The 22,029-nt window shown below is 41.7% G+C and overlaps 1 protein-coding gene and 1 long non-coding RNA gene across 8 annotated transcripts in view; both read left to right on the forward strand.

Moving 5' to 3' along the window:
* The window catches only part of sorcs1 (sortilin-related VPS10 domain containing receptor 1), a 190,538-nt gene that overhangs the window by 56,006 nt on the left and 112,503 nt on the right, over positions 1-22,029 (forward strand). For all 7 annotated transcript variants that reach the window (XR_015101929.1, XR_015101930.1, XR_015101931.1 and 4 more), the window contains exon 2: positions 20,893-20,960. Coding sequence is in view for 4 of the 7 variants with exons in the window: in XM_086121207.1 (XP_085977333.1) it covers positions 20,893-20,960 (68 nt within the window). In the remaining 3 variants the exon portion in view is untranslated. The remainder of the gene's footprint in view (positions 1-20,892; positions 20,961-22,029) is intronic.
* On the forward strand, positions 12,967-13,234 carry LOC147200747 (uncharacterized). The gene is made up of 2 exons (XR_015101728.1): positions 12,967-13,022; positions 13,095-13,234. It is a non-coding gene; the product is annotated as an uncharacterized LOC147200747 (long non-coding RNA).

Consider the following 22,029-nt stretch of genomic DNA (forward strand, 5'->3'; position numbering starts at 1 on the left):
TTTGTTGAGACTGTGAAAACCATTAATAAAGTCTGCGTTTAAAAAAAATAATAAAACCACAACCACAGCTTTACTTTTTTCAACAGGTGCGTCTTTGTCCGTCTCCTTGCCTTCTTTTCTTCCGGTCAACTCGAGAAGTATTCATGACCGCCTCCAAAAAACACATTGGCATTTCCTTGATAATAGCTCCAACAGTACGATCAGATATCAGTCGTAGTTATTTATTCCTTTGTTGTGTATTCACAAATGATGAAATCACAATATCAATTCTGTAGGGGGGGGGGGCTATAGAATTTATTTTGTGATATCCTCGCTTGCTTTTCAGTTTTGATGTATTGTTTTCAATTTTCGTAGTTTCATTGAAGTACTCGTTACTTTACGTCTTTCGGAGGGGGTCTTGAACGCCTCTCGAGTCGAACGGAATTAGGCACGGAGACAGACAAAGACGTACCTGTATTTGTTGAGACTGTTTTAAAAAATGAACACCACAGCTCTCCTTTTTTCGGAGCTGCAACAAAAACTTATTTAATAAAGCAGCGACACAGTTCACTGAACCAACAGCAAGTTATAACATTGGAAGCATGTCTCCAGGAAGGAGCCATCTTGGAGTCGACGTATTACCGTAATGACCATACACAAGACGCACCGGATTTTAAGGCGCTCGGTGAGCTTTTAAAAAAATTTAGTCAAAAAGACTTTTTGGTGAGCCCTATAGTGCGGAAAATACAGTACCTATACTGTTAAGGCACCGGTTGGATAAGCATTATTGTTAATAGGAGTCTCAATAAAATCTTAGCAATACACATCCATCCTGATTTTCTTTGTGTTTTTTGTTGGTGTTGTTCCAAGACATTTGCCTATATCTGCTTTTATTTTGAAAAATAACGATGACCATTTTTGCAATTTTCTGACATGTTACTGACCAGGAAAATTAATCATACTTAATTCATGTGTGTGCATTTTCTGCATCGTCAATTTTAAAAACATTTTTTGAATAAAGGAATGAAAACTAAAACCCTACAGTACAATCAACCAACCTGCAAATTTACAGCATACCATCACAAGTTAATGGAGTTTTAAACGCTTGTCATTGTGTCCAATGTGTGAGAGTTGGATGACTAAATTGCACTATTAGAGGCTCAAGCATCTTGTTGATGCTGGATCAGTACATTCATTAGTATCATTAAAACACTCCCCATTTCGTCCACTATAAATGACATCTGCTGTGCTTTCAAGAACAGCTCAAAGCTAATTTGGGTTTTCTGCACCTTGATACTTTCATAATCACATTTGCCAGCTGTTTTTCTAGCTGCTGGGACATTTTTCACCTTGGAGACATCCAATTACACATCATCTTATGCTGTTTTTGTGACAACATAATGGAGTGTTTGGGGATGCCTCCAAGATTTGCTTTTCCTTTTTGGGAATATCAATATGCTCAGACAGCAGTTTACTTAATTGTAATAAACAAAACCACAACAAAAAATGGCCGCAAGTGAAGTTTTACTCCTTCAGGAGTAGTAACTGTGATTAAGTATTAGGATTTTCAACTGTGACTTCTGAAAAAAAATTATGTTTTGATACCAAGCTGTCAAAATCTGTCAAAAAGTGGCTTTTTGAAACAGGTTTTAATTTACCGTTTCTGTTTTTGTCCAGTTTTGGCTTTGACAATGATTCAGGCAGAGGCAAGTTTGGATTTGGATTTGGAGTATGGGATTTTCGAACTGGTGGGACCAAGGTTATGACAATAATCACAATCCGCTTCTTCTCACAATGGTCACGGACATGCTGGAGCCTATCCTAGCTGTCTTCGGGCAGTAGGCGGGGTACACCTTGACCTGGTTGCCAGCCAATTGCAGGGCTCACATGGACAAACAACCATTCACACTCACAATCAGATCTAAGGGACAATTTGGAGCATTCAATTAATGCTGGGAGGAAACCGCGAGCATCCAGTTCAGTTGACCCATAGCTCGTGACCATAGATGAGGGTTGGGACGTAGATCGACCGGTAAATTGAGAGCCTCGCCCTTTCGCTCAGGTCCTTCTTTACCACAACAGATCGATACAACGTCTGCATCACAGCAGACTCCCTTAGAGATAAGGTGAGAATCTTGGTCAACCGGGAGGGGCTCAGAGTAGAGCCGCTTCTCCTCCACATCGAGAGGAGCCACATGAGGTTGCTCGGGCATCTAATTAGGATGCCTCCTGGACGCCTCCCTGGTGAGGTGTTCCAGGCATGTCCCACTGGCAGGAGACCCCGGGGATGACCCAGGACACGCTGGAGAGACTATGTCACCCAGCTGGCCTGGGAACGCCTCGGGATCCGCCAGGAAGAGCTCGAAGAAGTGGGAGAGGGAAGTCTGGGCTTCCCTCCTAAAGCTGCTGCCCCCGCGACCCGATAAGCGGTGGAAAATGGATGGATGGATGGATGGCTCTTTCACCATTTTGGGTTGCCCACCCCTGACTTAAAGCAAGGATGCCCATTACATCGATCACGATCGACCAGTAGCTCGCTGACTGGTCCCAAGTCGATGTCGAGGGATGTAGAGGGAAAAAATAAAACAAAAAACATTTGTGTTTCTGTGCATGTTAGTAATATATCTATCTATATTTGTGTTAATGCTCACTACACCCGACATCCTTTCAGTCTCACTTTCACAAAAAGTATTAAATGAAGAAAATAAATTAAAGAGGGTCATATTTAAACTCGTGGTGGCGCGTGACCTGCGTTACCAGAAGTTGTTAGTGCTCAGCAGTCTGCAATTGCAGCTTGTGATAAGAGCTGTTGCGCCATATCTTTTATCGTAATCATTGTTCTCATTCAGAATTTGTTTCATGTACGATTCATCGAGGGCACGGACAAAGAATGGCAATCTGGAGGGCCGGGAGAAGCAATTTAAAATGCTACGCGTGATCTACAATAGTTAACAGGCTGCGCTGCATGCCAACGCATCAGGCTGTTGCTCACCATGGCCTGCGTATGTAAGTGCGTGCGTATGCGCGCGTGCGCGGTGACGTGTTGATCCTGGGAGGTTGGTTGATCGAAAAATAGATCTTAGGTCAAAAAGGTTTGGGCACCCATGACTTAAATGATTCAGTCTTTTGAACCAACCACTCATGAATGACAACATAATTGTGCACCTCTTTACCTCTGAATCTCTCCCTGCATGTCTGCATGAATGTCATCTCGTCTTAAATGTGGTGTGCGAGACAAGTGCAGTATACATCAAGGCTGATTTTAATTTCCCTTTAAAGGATGTAAATGACTATAATACAGCGTTGAACTTTCACATCAAAATGTATTTCATAATATTTCGGACAACCTTTTATGTGTTTTACATGAAAGAAAAAAAACAAACAAAATAAAACAATGTACCGGTACCCCTTTCCCCGAGCTCCATGCGTGGGAACCCAGTACAATAATGACCCCATCTTGACATACAGGCATTTGTGAGAAACAGACATTTCTTTTTCTTGTTTCTTTTTGGAGGAGGGGGGGGGGTGCTTTGAAAAACGGACACTCTGTCATCGTCTTGATAATTATTTGAACCAAAATAATGACTTGTCTGTTGACATCTGCAACGACAGTTTATACTGTACACTTACCTTGAAACAGAGGCTCACACGTTTGGGTTTCTGACGATTGTACACGGATTAAACTGATTTGTCAGCTAACATGAAGTGCTCTCGGAGGAGGTGCTTCTTTTGTCATCAACAGGCACAGACATCTTTAATGAAATGCTTATAATGAGAAAAGGATTCTTCATTTCAGTATAATGGACACAGAGGGTGTAATGGAAGAACATAAGAGCTTGTTAGTTACCATCATCCTGAGTTGGGCCTTAGGGGACTTCTTTTAATGAAATTCCAGAATGGGCAGCAGCTAAAGTACCCAAACTGAAGGATTATCATTGAGATTTACTTGTTTTTGCAGAAGTTGCCTCATTTGTCAACCATTGTTACTTCAGATCATCGACTGGGGCGGTCACTGCATGTGTTTAATAAGGCCATTGAACAAATTGAAAAGTACTCTGTTGAATGCCTTCATGTAGTGGAGGAAATAATTATTTCATCCCCTGCTGACTTGTGTCTTAGCTCACTTACAATTTTGTTTTGTTGTTCTGGTTGTTTATTCATAATGGGAATAGACCAAATGCATAAAAACCCCAACGTATACATGTTAAAACGCTGTCCATTTTATTGAGTCAAATATTTGCTCACAAAAGCAAACATAACTACTTGGTGAAGAAACTTATTGAAAAAGAAACCCATGGCAAATGACCCATCCATTATTATTATTGTTGCTGTTATTAACATTATTATTATTATTATTATTACTGTATTGACTGAAATGAAATACTTGTGAAACAATTTTCTGCCTGATTGCCCAGCCCTATCAAGAACATTATGTTGAAAAAGGTGTTTGTTTAATCGGTACACTGACCACATTGTTAGAATTGTTCATAGTTGCGTTGACTTCGTATTAATGACAAGCTTCGACAAAGCATCAACAAAAAAAAATCGCTGGCAACAACGAACCAGGAAAATCCATTCATCCATTTTCGGGCAGTAGGAGGGGGCACTCAAGTTAAGTTACTTGCTGTGTGGCTCAAGAGACTTGGGAACCTGAGAGTGACTGGTCGAAGTGAGACATAATTTCCTGTCCTTTCAAATGATTTGCTAATCTAATGCGCCATCCTGGAATTTTAGCTCACTGGTCAGTGCTGTGTGCTTCCAAACTGGAGCCGTGGTGGTGGCGCGGGTTCGATCTCTGAGTTGGCTGGTAACACGCCACCGGTTCCACATATGTGACTGGTTAGACATATGCGCATCCGCGGCAGTCCAATACACCCCACACACCCCACCCCTGTGTTGAGAAAAAAAAAAGGTCACTTGCGCGAGGTTGGCTATTTGAAGAGTAGATCTTGGGTCAAAGAATGTTCGGCACGAGTGTTAGTTCAGTATTTTAAGTCTTATTGTGCCCATGGAAAAGGTAACTTTTGTTACTATAAGCATGCTCTGGGATTTTCACTCATGATGTTTTCCCCACAAATACTCATTACATACACAGTGTCTTGGTGGATAACACTGCTGGCAAGAAAGGCATGCTACAACCAACATGTACTCAAGCCAGTGACCTGTATCATTCGTGGGATGACCACTGAGCTATACTCTGAGCAGTTGTCAAGGAAATTGGCCAAGAAGTTAAGAGCAGGTGATTGATGACTCGACTGCACCATATTTCGCCCTGCATTAAAAATGTTATAAAATAATCCAAAAGCTTCATAAATATACCTCTAATCAGATTGGATTCCGTTCCAGTTACAGAAAATAAACAGTCTATTTTATTTATTTTTTGTATCCTGAATATGGACCACCGTTACAGGTATGCGTGTCAAGACAGAACACTTGCACATAAAAATGGAAACAAAACAAAATAAGATCAAACGTGGTCAGACAAGACTTCTCAACATTGCTTCAAAGATGTTTCAAAGTATTGACTCTTTTTTACAATTTTCTGGTCCTTGTGATAATAGTGAGTCAATACATGTTTAAGAATGATTAAAATTGTTTTTTTGTTTCTTTTCAGACATGTCTGCATTTCTTTCCATCACATGACAGTAAGAGGAAAGGAAAAGAAAAGGTGGATAAAATATTTGGTTGCTCTTAAGCAAAAGCTGTAGTTGGGTCGAGTGTCCCTGAGTTTAGACATTTTTGTTGATTGGATAAGACCTATGGAGGATTTTTAGAGTACCGGAACTTTTCCCTAATCGTATTATTGATACAGTAATTAAATGGCAAAGACGATGTTTTTATTTTTTCAAGTTAATATGATGTAGCTGGGAGTTCCATTTGGATTTACATTTTGGTAGAGTGCCTTAAGCGGTCTGTAGAGATTCTCTCATTACTTTATAATATATATATTTTTAAATCAAGTACCGGTACATTAATTTTTATAAAAAGATCTGTGCCAGTTATGGAGGATTTGGCACCACCTGGTGACCCTAAATGAGATGAAGTCGTCCTGATGGAATACGCTGTGTAATAGCTTTATATTCTCTGAATCTAATTCCAAATTGGTATTTTGAGATAAAGGTTTCAGAGTTCAAGACGGCTCCGTCATTATCCACCAATTCTTTAATAAAAATTATTATTAAAAAAAAAAAAATCCTCATCTCACCACTCGGGTGGTGTCCGTTCCTCATTCAGCTCGGGTCCTCTACCAGAGGCCAAGAAGTTTGAGGGTTCTGCGCAGTATCCTTGCTGTTCCCAGCACTGCACATTTCTGGACTGAGATGTCCGATGTTTTTCCTGGGATCTGTTGCAACCACTCATCTAGTTTGGGGGTCACTGCCCCAAGTGCTCCGACCACCACAGGCACGACTGTCACCTTTACCTTCCAGGCTCTATCCAGCTCCTCTCTGAGCCCTTGGTATTTCTCAAGTTTCTCATGTTACTTCTTTCTGATGTTTCCATCACTTGGGACCGCTAAATCTACTACAACGGCTTCCCTCGGCCCTTTATCTATGATCACGATATCTGGTTGGTTCGCCATTACCATCTTGTCAGTCTGGATCTGGAAGTCCCACAGGATCTTCGCTCTGTCATTCTGCACCACCTTCGGAGGTGTTTCCCATTTTGACCTTGGGGTTTCCAGTCCATACTCCGCAGAGATGTTTCGGTAGACTATGCCAGCCACCTGATTATGGCGTTCCATGTAGGCTTTCCCTGCCAGCATCTTACACCCTGCAGTTATGTGTTGGATCGTCTCAGGTGCGTCTTTGCACAACCTACACCTTGGGTCTTGTCTGGTGTGGTATATCTGGGCCTCAATGGCTCTGGTGCTCAGGGCCTGCTCCTGAGCAGCCAGGATGAGTGCCTCTGTGCTGTCCTTCAGGCCAGCCCTCTCTAGCCACTGATAGGACTTCTTGAGATCAGCCACTTCAGTTATGGTCCGGTGGTACATCCCGTATAGGGGCTTGTCCTCCCATGATGGTCCCTCTTCCAGCGCCTCATCCTCTGTTCCCCATTGTCTGAGACATTCTCTGAGTATGTCATCCGTTGGAGCCTTCTCCTTGCTGTATTCATGGAGCTTGGATGTTTCATCCTGGAAAAGTGGCTCTCACACTCACTAGTCCCCGGCCTCCTTCCTTTCGGCTTGCGTACAGTCTCAGAGTGCTGGATTTGGGATGGAACCCTCCATGCATGGTTAGGAGCTTTCGGGTCTTAACGTCTGTGGTCTGAATCTCTCTTCCACCTTATTATTCTTGCAGGGTATCTGATCACTGGCAGGGCATAGCTGTTTATTGCCCGGGTCTTATTCTTGCCATTGAGCTGGCTTCTTAGGACTTGCCTGACTCGCTGGAGGTATTTGGCCGTAGCCGCTTTCCTTGTTGCCAGTTCGAGGTTGCCATTGGCTTGTGGTATACCGAGGTACTTGTAGCTGTCCTCAATGTCTGCTATTGTTCCTTCAGGGAGTGAGACCCCTTCAGTGCGGACTACCTTTCCTCTCTTAGTCACCCGATGTCGCCGCTGTAGATCCTGGTTGTGTGGATCAGGGAGTCTATGTCCCTTTCGCTCTTAGCATACAGCTTTATGTCATCCATGTAGAGGAGGTGACTGATTGTAGCTCCATTTCTGATGCGGTATCCATAGCCTGTCTTGGTGATTACTTGGCTTAGGGGGTTCAGTCCTTTGCAGAACAGCAGTGGGGAGAGTGCATCACCTTGGTATATGCCACATTTGATGGACACTTGAGTAAGTGGCTTGCCATTGGCTTCAAGTGTGGTTTTCCACATCCTCATCGAGTTCGCAACGAAGGCTCTTAGGGTCCTGTTCACCTTATACAACTCCAAGCATTCAGTGATCCATGTACGTGGCATCGAGTCATAGGCTTTCTTGTAATCAATCCAGGCTGTGCACAGGTTGGTACGTCGGGACCTGCAGTCTTGTGCGACTGTTCTGTCAACCAGGAGCTGATGTTTGGCTCCTCTGGTATCTCTACCAATGCCCTTCTGTGCTTCGCTCATGTATTGATCCATGTGTCCACTTATCTTAGCCGCAATGATGCCTGACATGAGCTTCCATGTTGTGGAGAGACAGGTTATTGGCCGATTGTTGGATGGGACTGCACCCTTTGAGGGATCCTTCATGATCAGGATCGTTCGCCCTTCGGTTAGCCATCCTGGGTGAGTCCCATCCCTCAGCAGCTGGTTCATTTGTGCTGCTAGGCGCTCATGGAGTGCTGTGAGTTTCTTTAGCCAGTAGTTGTGGACCATGTCCGGGCCTGGTGCTGTCCAGTTCTTCATATCTGAGACTCTTTCCTGTATGTCTGCCACTGTTATGGTAGCTGGGTTCTGTTCAGGGAGGTTGCTGTGCTCCTCTCTCAGGGTCACCAGCCATTGTGCACTGCTGTTATGTGCAACCTCCTTCTCCCATATGCCTTTCCAGTACCTTTCAGTTTCCAGTCTTGGTGGGTCAGCTCTGTTGTTAGGACCCTGCCACTGAGCGTACACTTTCGCAGGTTGTGTTGCGAACAGCCTGTTTATTCGTCTGGCCTCATTCTCTTTCGTGTACCGCTTTAGGCGGCTGGACAAGGCTTGGAGCCTTTGTTTAGCAGTTTCGAGTGCTTCAGGTCAAGTCAAGTCAAGTCAACTGTATTTATAGAGCACTTTCAAACAGCCATCGCTGCATACAAAGTGCTGTACATGGAGCAATTTAACATGCACAATAAACAGTAAGACAAATCGGTAATAAAGGCGGTAGAAAGCACCAAACAGTAAAACCAAGAACAAATCTAAGTCATGCTGAGTCGAATGCCAAAGAATACAAGTGAGTTTTGAGGAGGGTTTTTAAGATGGGCAGCGAGGAGGCTTGCCGAATGTTCAGTGGGAGGTCATTCCAGAGAGAGGGACCTGCAACAGAAAAGGCTCGATCCCCTCTGAGCCTGAGTTTAGTTCTTGGTACTTCTAATAATGTCTGGTCCACAAACCTGAGGCGCCGAGCAGGTGTGTAGGGGCGGATGAGCTCAGAGAGGTAAGGTGGCGCGAGATTATTCAGAGATTTGAAAACAAATAAGAGGATCTTGAAAATAACTCTAAAATGTATGGGGAGCCAGTGAAGGGATGCCAGAGTAGGAGTTACCGGTATGTGCTCCCTCTTACGAGTACCAGTCAAGTGCCGAGCAGCGGCATTCTGGACCAGCTGAAGGCGCTTAATGGAGGACTGGCAGACTCCAAAGTAAAGGGCATTGCAGTAATCGAGCCGGGATGTGACAGAGGCATGAATTACTGTCTCAAAGTGTTCATGTGAGAGGAGAGGTTTTATTTTGGCCAGCTGTCCAAGGTGAAAGAAGCTGGATTTGACAACGGCCCCAACACCAGGTATGCACTCGTATGCATCGGGGATATATATATACTGTTTTTTTAAATCTGGAACAGAGAGAGAAGTGATTGATTTCTTTTAAGTATGCAGCTGGTATTCCGGACATTTGTGGGAAGAAAGTCTGACGACAGCAAAGTTTCCATGCAGAAAGTGCTTATTTGTCAAAGTCTGAAAGTTTAACTGGTAGTTTTGCAACACAGTAGCTACAGTTCATTAAAAACTGTAAATGTTCACATATTTTGGGGGATAAAGTACCATCGTGATTTTGACTTTTTGATGCATATTTGTAACCATTTGCCTTGAAAGATGAAGTTTCAATCAAAAAAGTCCAACAGTTCAATTCCTCCTTCATCTCTCGAGGTCCCGTCAGTACATTCCTCTTTAAATGTAGGTGCTTATTTTTCCAGATCAAGCATACATATCAGGGATGGGTGAGTGCCATGATCAGGTTTCGGGCCGATCTTATTTCTGTCACGAACTAGGTACAGGTGGTTTGGTCTCAAATGCACGAATCAGAGTTCGAGAGGGCAAAAAATGTTTAATTCAGGCGAAGGTCGGTACACGTGAAAGACAAAATGATCAGGCAGAGGTACTCCAGGCATGAGGCAAAAAACAGTGTCAAAAGCAAAAAAAAAAAGGTTGATTTCATACAACGACTATGACGATGAGTATGAGACAAAAGCGCCGGAAGGTGACCTGAGTAGAATCAACAAACTGGCAATGAGACAAGATACACGAGGAGAATATATTTACTGTATCGGGCTTGTTTGGGGATGTGAAACAGGTGAGGACAAAATAATCAGGGGGCAGGTGACCTAGGCAAGGAAGGGGGCGGGGAGACAGAGAGCAGACAGCAGATCATGACGATTATAAGGTCTCGAGCCCTCACAACGGTGGCCAATACTTGCCACCAATATCAAGGCGCCCTCTAGTTTCTGTTTTACGATGAGGAATTAAATGGTATGCATGGTGTGTCTGAGCTGTCTCCATGTCAATCCTCTCATATGCCCTTTACGATGTAATTTCTGAAAGTTGATGTATTTTTAGAAGCTTTAAATGAATGCTTTGTTGGAACTGACATGGATGTCACCATTTAATACCTAACCTCAAGTCAGGTTTTGTTTGATTTATGTTGCATTATGTCTCAAACACGTGACACATTCAACTACTAGTAACACAAACGCATTTTAAGACACGGATAAATAGACAAACTTATAACTTAATTAAATGTAACCTGCCGGCGGCCTGAAGACGGCTGGCAGAGGCTCCAGCACGCCCGCAAGCCTCTATAAACAAGCCGTTCGGATAAATGATGGATGGATATTTCGGGAGCTTTGTGGCATAGAGTTGTTTTAAGCATTTGTGGAGATTAAACCTTTTCGCTCAGTGTAAACAACTGATACCTGATGCATAGTAAACAACATTAATCAATTAGGTTTTCCCATTTTTATATTTTCAAATGAAATAACTATTGAAAGAAAACATGTTCTTAAATGAGGTGTTATTTCTAATTTGAACTCTTATAAGAGAAATGCTGTTCCATTTCTTTGGAAGCATCTGCACTGTAAATCGCAAACGGAGCGGAGGACCAAATAAAACCTTGCCAAAGGTGCCGCATTGGGTAGGGTAGCTCAGACTACAGGTCGTCAACGCTGGCTCTTCGTAGTATTTACAATGGGAGAAGCCCGCCAGCCTAATTGGCATGGTCTATCCGCTTTCCGGTGGGAGCCCATCTGACAGGACCCCTCACTGAGGACTGCCCACGTAGTCTCCATATGTGTGAGACAGAAGGGCCCGTATGCACACTGCCCTTCAACTAATGAAGCAGAGTCTTATACATCCGCCCATTAGTTGCTTTTACTCAGCCATGAGACCCAAAGCAATTCCCTGTACAGGGTGCAGACACAAACTCAAGCATTTCCACTCAAACATTGAGTGCAAATATATGAGCCACAAGGGACAAGAGAGCAGCAAAACCTCCATCTTTGTGAACATTGAAAATGCAACGATGGATGAATCCAGCCCATTGCCGCACGCTAGATGATCTCTGACCTTTCGGCTTTTGGAGCGCATTTTCTCCAAAGGAAGTTTTGGAAAAATTAAAAAAAAAAAAAAAAAAGCTCAAGTGTCATCATCATTCTTCAGCTTGACAGATAATTGTTAAAAAATGCATTATGACATATGGTTAAACAAGTGTAAACATTAATATATAAAGTTAGTAAGCAGAGATTATTAGAAAAAGATAAATGCTGCTTGTTATGTGAAACTGTGTACATGTTAGCCATTACAATGAGCATACCTAATTTTCTGATCTACATTAACTCATTTACACCCTTTGACGTATAAATACGTCAATTAGCGCGTAGCCGTTCCCTCCCCATGACGTATTAATACGTCAATCACGGGTTTTCATGGGGCAGGGTGCAAGAGAGTCCAATGCAACTTCTCACCACAGGATTAGGCTTGACGGCAATGTTAAATAGCAAAACAATGGCCATCGGGGGGCAGTGGTGCAAAAATCAACCAGGATCACGCCGCAGAAGGAGTAGAAAGGGCGTACAGTGAAGGAGGGGCGTATGTGGATAGTAGATTGGAACATTAGCAACTAGCAACGATGGAGAAAAGGAAATAACTAACTAAAAATGATTTTGTTTTCGGTATAAAAGCGTCCTCGAAACAAAACAACAAAGGAGATGGTGTTTGTGTGGAAGAGAAAATGACGCTTCGGTCACTAATCGAAAGCGGCACCCGTCAAACGAACGTCGGCCTGCACAAACATGGCGTGCTACACGCAGCCCGCATAGCTCACGCCGAGTTTCGAGTTCATCTGATGAAGATGAACTTGCTCCACGTCAGCGATCATCGCTTGGCAGAGCATTTTGTGTCTCCCGATGCCCCACATCGCCCACAAATCGTCTCCCCGGCGACTTCCAGCGATGACGGCAAAGAGGCTGCATTGCTTCGCATGGCCGACGCCGGGCACACGTCAGCGATTCATTGGAAAGACGTAAAGACGACGGCGAAAACGATGAATTGGAGAGCGATTTGGATCCCGATATGTCGGACGAATACGTGCCTTCGGACATAACGGAAAGCAGCTGAGAGTCCTCGCCAGAGCCGCTGGAACGAGGAGGTAACTGCTGACTAGCTTGCAAGTTCCCATTCAAAACTTCATCACTTCTTATGCCTCCTCAGTCACTTTTATGTACCGCTACATTCCCCGCTGTACTATGAAGTTGCCAGTAACACTAATCATTATGTACGGTTGATGCGTCTCGTAGATGTGGATGAAAATAGGCGCCGTAAATGTGCTGACGTGCATGTCGCCATAGGTTTTAAAAAAACAAAACAAAAAAAACAGGACACATTTGGTCCGCTCAGCTCTGCTAAAACCAGTAGTGTTAAATTCATATTCCATTTCATGTCAAATTGGATGCTGAGCAACGTGGAATGAATAGTGTAAATAGCATTGTGCAAGCATTTATGTGTGTGTGTGTGATAGATGTTGAAATGTAAGTGGAAAGCAACAATAAAAAAAATAGAAAAATAAAAGTGTGGTAATTGTACATACTTTACAGATTGTCCAGCCAGAAGCCAAAAGATGACGACTCCTCGCTTTGGTGGTGGAAAGAAAGGTAAATAAAATTATTCTACCTCACTCTGCAGCAAGATATATTTGCAACGTTTTATGTTTCTATAATTTATAGGTCGTGCATCTGGACGTGGTGGGATGAATCGATGGTGACAAACTGGATGGAAGCCAAAAACCATCTTCTCCACAGCTGCACTTTTGTTCATAGTTCAATAGTTTTGTTGTGTGCAAATAAATTATTTTGCTACAAAAACATTATTTGTAATGTTCTTTCGTAGGAGGAACACATTATTGAGGTATTTGAGCTGCCACAAAAGCAAAAAATAGTGTAAAACTTGAAATGATGCTTGAAATGCATGCTTTTACAAAAAGCTCATTTTCTGTGGATTTCTGCAGAAAATCGGCCTTTGCCATAAAACTTAGCAGTTTTCTAATGCTGATTGCCAACGAACGGAGAAAGATAGAAACAAACTTTTTTTCTGCTGAAAGAAGAGAGTCTCACCTTTCTTTTGACAGGTTGCATGTATATATAGCCATAGAACAGAAAATTCTGTGGGCCTTGCAAATCAGTCAAAATTCAGTAAAATGTGAGGGATTGAGGGGGTTGCTCCAGTGAAAAGGGGTGGTATTCAATGAGTTAAAAAAAACATATTTCATGGATGTATTATTTAATATACATTGTAAAATATCTCTTTGTACAGTATTTTGGGTCATAGTGCACAGTACAAGAGGCAAATCGTCAGCGTTCAAGTTATGCGAGCACCAATGCCAACCCCATGAAGTACTGTATACCTGAGCTCCCACAAGGACGCTTTAATTCAAAGTATTCCATTTACATTTAAAATGTATCATTAATGTTGATGAAAAAGGGGAAATACAATATCTTGATTTTAGGATGACATTATTTACACATTATTGGTTAGCACGTCGACTTGGGGCTTTGGCCTCACAATGCAGAGGTGCAGAGTTCAATTCCAGCTCCGGCCTGCCTGTGTGGAGTTTGCGTGTTCTCCCCGGGCCTGCGTGGGTTTTCTCCGGGTACTCTGCTTTCCTCCCACATTCTAAAAACATGTATGGCGCAGGTGGGGTTTTTTTTATGCTGATGTTGAGTTTTAGACTGTCCCATGTGCCAATCTACTGCAGTGTCCTCGATTCTCAACAGTTTACAGACATATCATGCTACATTACAAAAAATAAATAAATAAAATAAAAAATAAAACTTGCACATTCACTTAACCCTTTGATGCACAACATGGATAAAAAATGACCCGCATTCATTTTCCATGTTATTTCATGCTGGCTGAGTATTTTTTTTCTGTTCCATCTTTTGAAATCAATTTATTTTTTCATCGGATATTCCAAGGGTTCTTTAGATACCTTGTTTTTGATTACCACTGAACATTATTTCCATTCTTCCTTTCATACTTTATGAACAAAAATCGTTTTTAGATGATTACGTTACGTTTACACACATGGGTCAAAATTGATCCATTCTTCCTAGCGTGACTAAATGACTTAAACTATAATAATTTGCCTCAAGTCATTACTATGGCAGTGAAGGAGGCCAAGCATTTGTGTTTGATATTTGCAACGTGTTTATTTGTCATTTTGTCACACAGCTTTGATAAGAGAGAATACGACTACTGAGTTTAGCTGTATCTTTAGTTTAACAACTGTAAACTGGCTGCATTGCATTTTATTCTATTCTGCCTATAAAGAAATAAAAAAATATATTACAATTCATGTAGGCATTGTGCTAAAACTGACTTTCTCTATTGTCCTGTATATTCACCTATCTGATTCCACTGCACAATTGTTGGGTGACATTCTCTCCTAAGTTTCTTTGAACCTGCTGTCTTGGCTGTCTCCCTGTAAAGACAGTTCCTTCTATTCCATAAGGTACCCATGCGTCACATATCCAGAAGATTCGTAGCCCATATTTTAAAGGCTTTCTGGGCATGTCTTGGCGGAACATTCACCTGCCCCAGAATGGCACAAACTACCGTATTTTCACGACCATTCGGCGCACCGTATGGTTGGGCGCAGTCTCATTAATGGGTGCTATTTCTGTATTTTACACATAGACAAAACGCACTGTATTATTGGGCGCAGTTTTAAAGTGGTAAAACATACGCCAGCTTAAACATACGGCATGCATGCGCGCACGCTAAAAACACGTTAGCTTGTAGCATACGGTAGCATGCCAAGACATACAGATACAAGCTAAAAACACGTTTTTAAAAAGGCAACGGAAGCAAAACTGAGTTCCGTTGTATTTTATTTAGCCATCGTACAATGTACTCACGTTTTTCGATCAATCATCACCCAGAAATCCATCAAAGTCCTCATCCTCTGTATCAGAATTGAACAATTGTGCAAGTACCGGTAATCCATCAAAAACGCCGTGTTCCCTCTCGTTGTCAGTCACTCTCATTGCCATCTGGCTCCACAGAAATGATGCCGGCTTTGCCAAAAACTCGAACAACAGTGCAAGCAGACACGTTCGTCCAAGCAGCCACAATCCATTCGCAAATTGTGGCGTAACTCGCCCGGCGCTGCCTCTCACTCTTTGTAAAGTTGTGTTTGCCATCGATCATTCATTGTTCCCATGCCGTTCGCAACTTTACTTTGAACGCCCGGTTGATGCCGATGTCCAGCGGTTGGAGTTCTTTAGTCAAGCCTCCGGGAATAACGGCAAGCTCAGAGTTCATTTGCTTGACTTGGTTTTTCACCGCTGCTGTGAGATGGGCACGCATGCCAAAAGCATAATCGACGGCTTGAAGTTTGAACTGAGCTTCGTAGGCGTGTCTCTTTGTAGAATTTATTTTCGGGGGTTCTTAGAAACCAAAACCGAAGTTGTTTTGCAACAATGCACATAGCCACACTCTATACAGGTGTTGGTACCTGCTTGGGGAGTCCCTTTAGCGTCCACTTACACGCCCACCCTTCACTCATTGGCGGACTTCTTCGCCGCATGCCTGTCCTCACTCACGTCTGCCTTTTCTCTCTCTCTCTCTCTCTCCATATATGTATATATACACGCCCACCCTTCACTGATTGGCCGACTTCTTTGCCGCATGCCTGTCCACAGTCACTTCCGCCTTTTCTCTATATAAACAGCGTGTCGGCTGTCAGTCAGGTTTTGGAACTCAGCGCATACACAAGACGCTCCGCATCATAAGGCGTACTGTCCATTTTGGAGAAAATTTAAGACTTTTAATGGCGCCTTGTAGTCGTGAAAATACGGTACTCATCTATGGTGACACAGTCCGCTGCAATGAGGGTCAAACTGATAAAGGCCATGAATTTTCTTTGTCAATGTTTCTCCACTATTTCCCTTTTGTTGTGGTGGTTCTTCGTCCCTCTAAGTTGGTGCATTTTAGAATCTCTTCAATTATGTTGTCACTCATGAAGATATGCCAGGCATCTTTTGGTGAAACAGCTGATGTTCTAGGAGAAGGCGCTGGACATCTCCTCAAGATGCTTGTGGCCTTGAGTGTGGGGGATTCTACACCCATGAGTGTGGGGGATTCTAATTCCAGTCAGATTTTTACTCAGTCTATTGGACTGAGTCTGAGTTTCCTCTTCAGAGGATTGATCGGAGGAATCTTCTGTATCATGAGAGGAGTCTTCTTCATCCAGGAAAGCTGGATTTCCAGATACACCCACAATTCCAGCTTGACCAGGTGGCAAATATTTTGGGTCATCATCATCATAAATTTCAGACTCCTCATCTTCCTCATGTGGTTCTCGCTGCAGCATTCCTACAACCTCCTCAACAGTAAATATGTGTGCAGCAGTACTCTGAATAAAGAAAATCAAAAGCATTTTTTTCTGATCCACATCAATATGCAAACACACACATACAGATTTATTTTGTTGACTTGACGAAGCAATCTACAGCGCTAAGTAGCTAACCCCCCAATGAAAATAAATCTGTCAGCACCCCCCCCCCCCACTACTAGCAAACACCACTATAGCGAATGAGCTAGCTAATTAATGTAATGTACTCATGCTCAAACTAGATGAAACCTAATCAAATATTGTGTGCCATTCACAATTGTCGCTAAATACCTTTTGAAGCAACATTAGAGCAATTTAAAACAATACTTACATGTATTAGAGATGGGCAAAGGGACCTGTACAGAGCTGTGAAATGTTTTTTTTCTCTCCAAATGCAATAGCTCGTAAATCAATGTGGGTCTTTCTGGCTCATGTGTGCAACCCTGAGGCAGAAATACAAAAGCGATACCAAAAGAAAGAAAAAGTGGAAATAATGACCAGTGGTAATAAACAACAAAATTAATTAATTGATAAAATTTAATGTTTTCAAAGTTACATCATTAAAAAAATCAGCCATGCATGACGTAACATAGAAAATAATTGTGGGTCCTTTTGGACCCATGTTGTGCATTAGAAAGGTAGTGATATAAACATGTTTTTTATTAAAAAAGCAAGAAAGGAAAAAATAAAATAATTGTGTAAGATGGTCAAAAACAAGTTAATTGAGGAATACCTTGAATACTGAATGATGAAATTAATTTACTGCAAAGATATCGAAAATAAAAACTCAGCCAGGTCACTTTTGACCTATGTTGTGCATCAAAGAAATCTGCCAGACTCTTACACACCAACAACCAACCAACAACAAGCCAGGCACCTTATTTCCAGTAGGCTGGGATAGGCTGCAGCAGCAGTACAGTCAATGAAGCCCATCTTGGCAGTATATGAAACCTCGATCGTTTGCCTCCCTCACGCCGTCACGCATGGCACAAAGTGAAAGCTATTTGTTCCAGAGAGAATGTCTTCTCAGCTTCAGGATGCTGCTGATGCCTGCCGGTTGAAGGATTTTAATTTTAACCAACTTAGATTTGATTGTACCTGTGCCTACAATGTGCAGAAGAATCCTGGTTAAAGTAAGCCATTTTAAACTTCAAAGTAAAATTTGGGGTGTTTTAGAAGTTAAAACAACAGCAGGCAGCCACCAGCGGAATGAACACTGGTGACTGCCTCCCACTGTATGCTACAATTCAATAGATGAAGTTTGCAAATAAGTGAATGTCAGGCTTTGTGATGCTTTTTGGTCAGTAACCATATGCTGTAGATATATAAGCATACTCCATTTACCATTTTAATCAAATTCACACTCAATTTAGAGATGACGGAAGTGCAGTTAAAATAACGATGATGGACTGACATTTTACACTTTGGTTCGGCTTGAAATAATGACGGAGTGACGAAGACGGATGGGTGGCCCCGCCGCTAGCGATTGACGACAAAATTTACCGGCACGCCCACCTTTGCTAACAGCATGCATTAGGTCATGCAATACTTTGCTTTGAACTCTGGAGGTTTGTGCAACTTTAAATGCATGTTTGGATGCTCGGCCCATACAATCCAGGTCAGATTCCTAATTGGATAACCTTTGGGGCATTTGTCTACATACTGAAACCCCAGTTGCTCCTGATGCTGTGTCATCAGTTGGTGAATGAGATAACAGTATGAAGCACTTTGAGGACCCGAGGTAGAAAAGCGCGATACAAGTGACAGCCCATTTACCATTTACCATTTGAACCGTTCCACTGTAAGCCAATTTACTTCAGGATAACTTGAAAGACGCATGTGGAGGAGAAAATGAATAAATCCAGTGGATGTGAGAAGCTGTGTGGAGCCAAGTGTCAATTTAGCCTCCAGCTGGGCAGCTGAAAGCACTTGGTCAGTCATTAGCATGCAACGGTCTCGCCTAGTTTCGTCTAGACATTTAAGGTTATTCATTCCCCAGGCCAATTCTCCCCACACTGACAACATGCTCTTCCTCAATCACTCTTAATAAACCCCCTTTACTAACGCTGTTATGCCCCCTACTCATTTTAATAGCTCAAAGCTGTCCAAATGCACTGCACGTTTTGAGTGTTTTGGGGACTGCAGATGTTACCTCACGCTTAATAAGCAATATCACACGGTCCCCAACCAAGCAATGTAATTTTACCCGAGGTGCATCTGTCAAGCTTGTACTCGCAGGAATCCCATGCTGGTGGAAGTGTTTCACAAAGTCACTCAAGTCAGACAGTTTCTAAACTGCTTCAATAACAGACAGCCCCTGGAAAGGCCAATCATGAACAATAGGGAATACAGTATATTGCATGACCATCCTTTTTATTGTTTGTTTGTTTTTGTACAAGTATGGCCACTAATTGTTTCCACTGCATATTCTCATGTTATTTTTACTCAACTCAACTCAATTTATAGAGCACTTTCAAACAGCCATTGCTGCATACAAAGTGCTGTACATGCAGCATATATACAACAACTTTTATGCGCAGTGTTAAGGTACACTGTACCAACACTTAATGTACCAGGTAAATTTCATCATTGAATGTTCTTCCATGGGGTAAACAGAATATTTACATTGCACTTGAATTCTGATCAAAAACACATACTCATAAAATGTACAATGTTCATGTATTTAGTAATATACAGTAGGTATGGGAAATAATTCTTTCAAAGAGAGAATTTGAATCTGTCTTGATTGAAAGGCATTTCACTGAAAAGGCTATGTACAATAGCCAAGTAAACAATGGCATTGATGTACTTCATGACTGACAGCCTTTGTGACAAGTATGTTAAATTTTGGGGACATTGCGTACAAAACTGACATTGTCCATTTACTAATTACATCATTAAATATCTCAAGGCTGACTGGTTGGCGCTTTGGCCTCACAATGCAGAGGTGCAGGGTTCGATTCTGGCTCCGGCCTTACTGTGTGGAGTTTGCATGTTCTTACCGTAATTGCTTGGGTTTTCTCTGGGTACTCCGGTTTCCTTCCACATTCCAAAAACATGCATGGCAGGTTAATGGAACTTTAAGTTGTCCCTAGGTGTGAGTGTGAACTCGGATGGTTTTTTTTTTGTCTCTGTTTACCCTGCGATTGGCTGGCAACCAGTTCAGGGTGTTGCCCTTGCTTTGTTTAATCAGTCATGTACAGCCTAAATTTACACTTTTACCATTCTGAAATCTTGTTTCATATTTAACTGCATGTGATTGGTCCCTGTGAAATATGAACATATATGAAGATGAAAGAACTCACCTCGAAGAGTGATTTCTGCTTTTGGCAATCCAACTTTTCAGCTGTTCTCTAAACCAGCCGTGCTGAGTTAATTCTGCAGATGATCATATTTTGGGCCCTGGTGGCAGCTTTACAACCTCATAATTTGTCATTTGTTTTTCTAGTGCCAAGATTACATTTTACAACACAGCAATTGTTCTAAATAAGAATTCTGCTGCAGTGTGGATTCATACTGCATGTACATGCGGTATTATTATTTTAATACTATTTTTTTCCACACAGTGAACATGTAATATGTATTGTTTTTTTTCTGAATGGTTTATGTGTTCTTATACCAAAAGAATAATGTTATACTATTATTGTAGCATGTAGTATTTTATATTATGGTATGTGATGTGTCAATAAGGACTTATGAGTATCTCACAAAAAAATAAAGAATAAAAACCACCAATGAAGGGACATTGTGATTTCCTAATAATATTGTAGAAATAATCATTTGAAAATGTAAACACTTGCGGGATTTCTGGAAATAGTATTTATATATTGACATGTTGAATCAATAACATGATTGTTGTCTTCACAGAGATGAATATAATTAACTAATTATAATAGTTTAATTAAAGGTCATTTTAGCAAATTTCTGAAGTGTGCATCAAAGTGGTAGCCATTTGCATGAATCAGTTCCCAAGAAGTAGCTTTAACTTTCAAAAAGGTTGGTGACCTCAGTATACACAGTACTGTAACAGACAATTTATTCTAGTGGAACCTCATTTGTCATACGCTCCAGTTTTTGAAAGATTTATGTCATTTCTACATTTATTCATTACAATGTGTTTTGTTTTGCAGGTGATTTTGATGCTGACCAAATTATTTGATTTCAACCTCAACAGTGTTACCGAAAGCTCGCTGTGGAGGTAAGTTATTGATACTTCAAAGAAGAGCCAACGAATTTGCTGTTAAAGATAGATGAAAGTTTACATATTTCAGTCTCATCCCCACAAACCATTGCACAGCCATTGCCCAATGTAACAATAATATCCAGACTTTACTGTATAATACTATTGAGCTTTCATCCTGGAGCCTGGAAAAAAAGAATGTTAAGCAAAGTCAAATGATGCGAGAGTACAGTATTTGCAAAAACAGTGGCACCTCGATCTAACAATCGAGCGGGGGGGGGGGGGTGTTATTATTAACTAAAGCACTTTTTGTGGCCTAAAAACACCCAATAAAGTAAAGCATTTTGTTCTTTTTTTCTGTCCTAAAAATTACAGTATAAAAAGAAATACAACTGTATACTGTACCAAAGATAGCATGTTCAAGATACAATGACAGTACATGACTAGCGCCCGAGTAAACAACATCCATGGATATGACACCATCCTTTTTAGTTACATGCCTATGGCCATGCTAAGCTAATGTGGATGATTTCCATGAACTTTGATTGGACAGTAATCCCTGCTAGCATGTTGGCCACGTAGGCACAACTGTGACCGACTCTCGTCGACTGTATATCTGTGATCTGTAACACAGAAACACGTGGACCAGTACATTTATGCATATGTATGGAACTGTTCTAATACTTTTGGTGCACTCATTGTTTCTGGTTTGACCTTCAAAAAGTGTTCCCGTTGGTGTTTTTGTCTCATATCATCTTTTCATCATTTTCCTTTATCTTCATTTCAAAATTTTGTCTATTAGAAAAGCTTATCTTTGTGGTATTTTATTCAGTTTACTGATTGATATGTTATTGTTGCATAGAGTAAAACAGATTTGCCGTCTGTGCAGCCCGACCACATTTAAATGCCCCTTGATTTATTTGAATGTGGTGATGAGTCCTGTGCAGATCCAATATTGCCTCCTGTGTATTTCCAGAATCAAAATATTCTTTGATAGCAGCAACTATGTTTCAATAACTGGATGCGCCTATTTCTCGAAAGAAAAAAAAAAAGATGTCACACGGAATAAGTTCCTGCTCACGTTGTT

This window comes from Hippocampus guttulatus, chromosome 9, assembly GCF_054856545.1.
Source record: "Hippocampus guttulatus isolate MCC_2025c chromosome 9, RoL_Hgut_1.0, whole genome shotgun sequence".
Lineage (NCBI taxonomy): Eukaryota > Metazoa > Chordata > Actinopteri > Syngnathiformes > Syngnathidae > Hippocampus > Hippocampus guttulatus.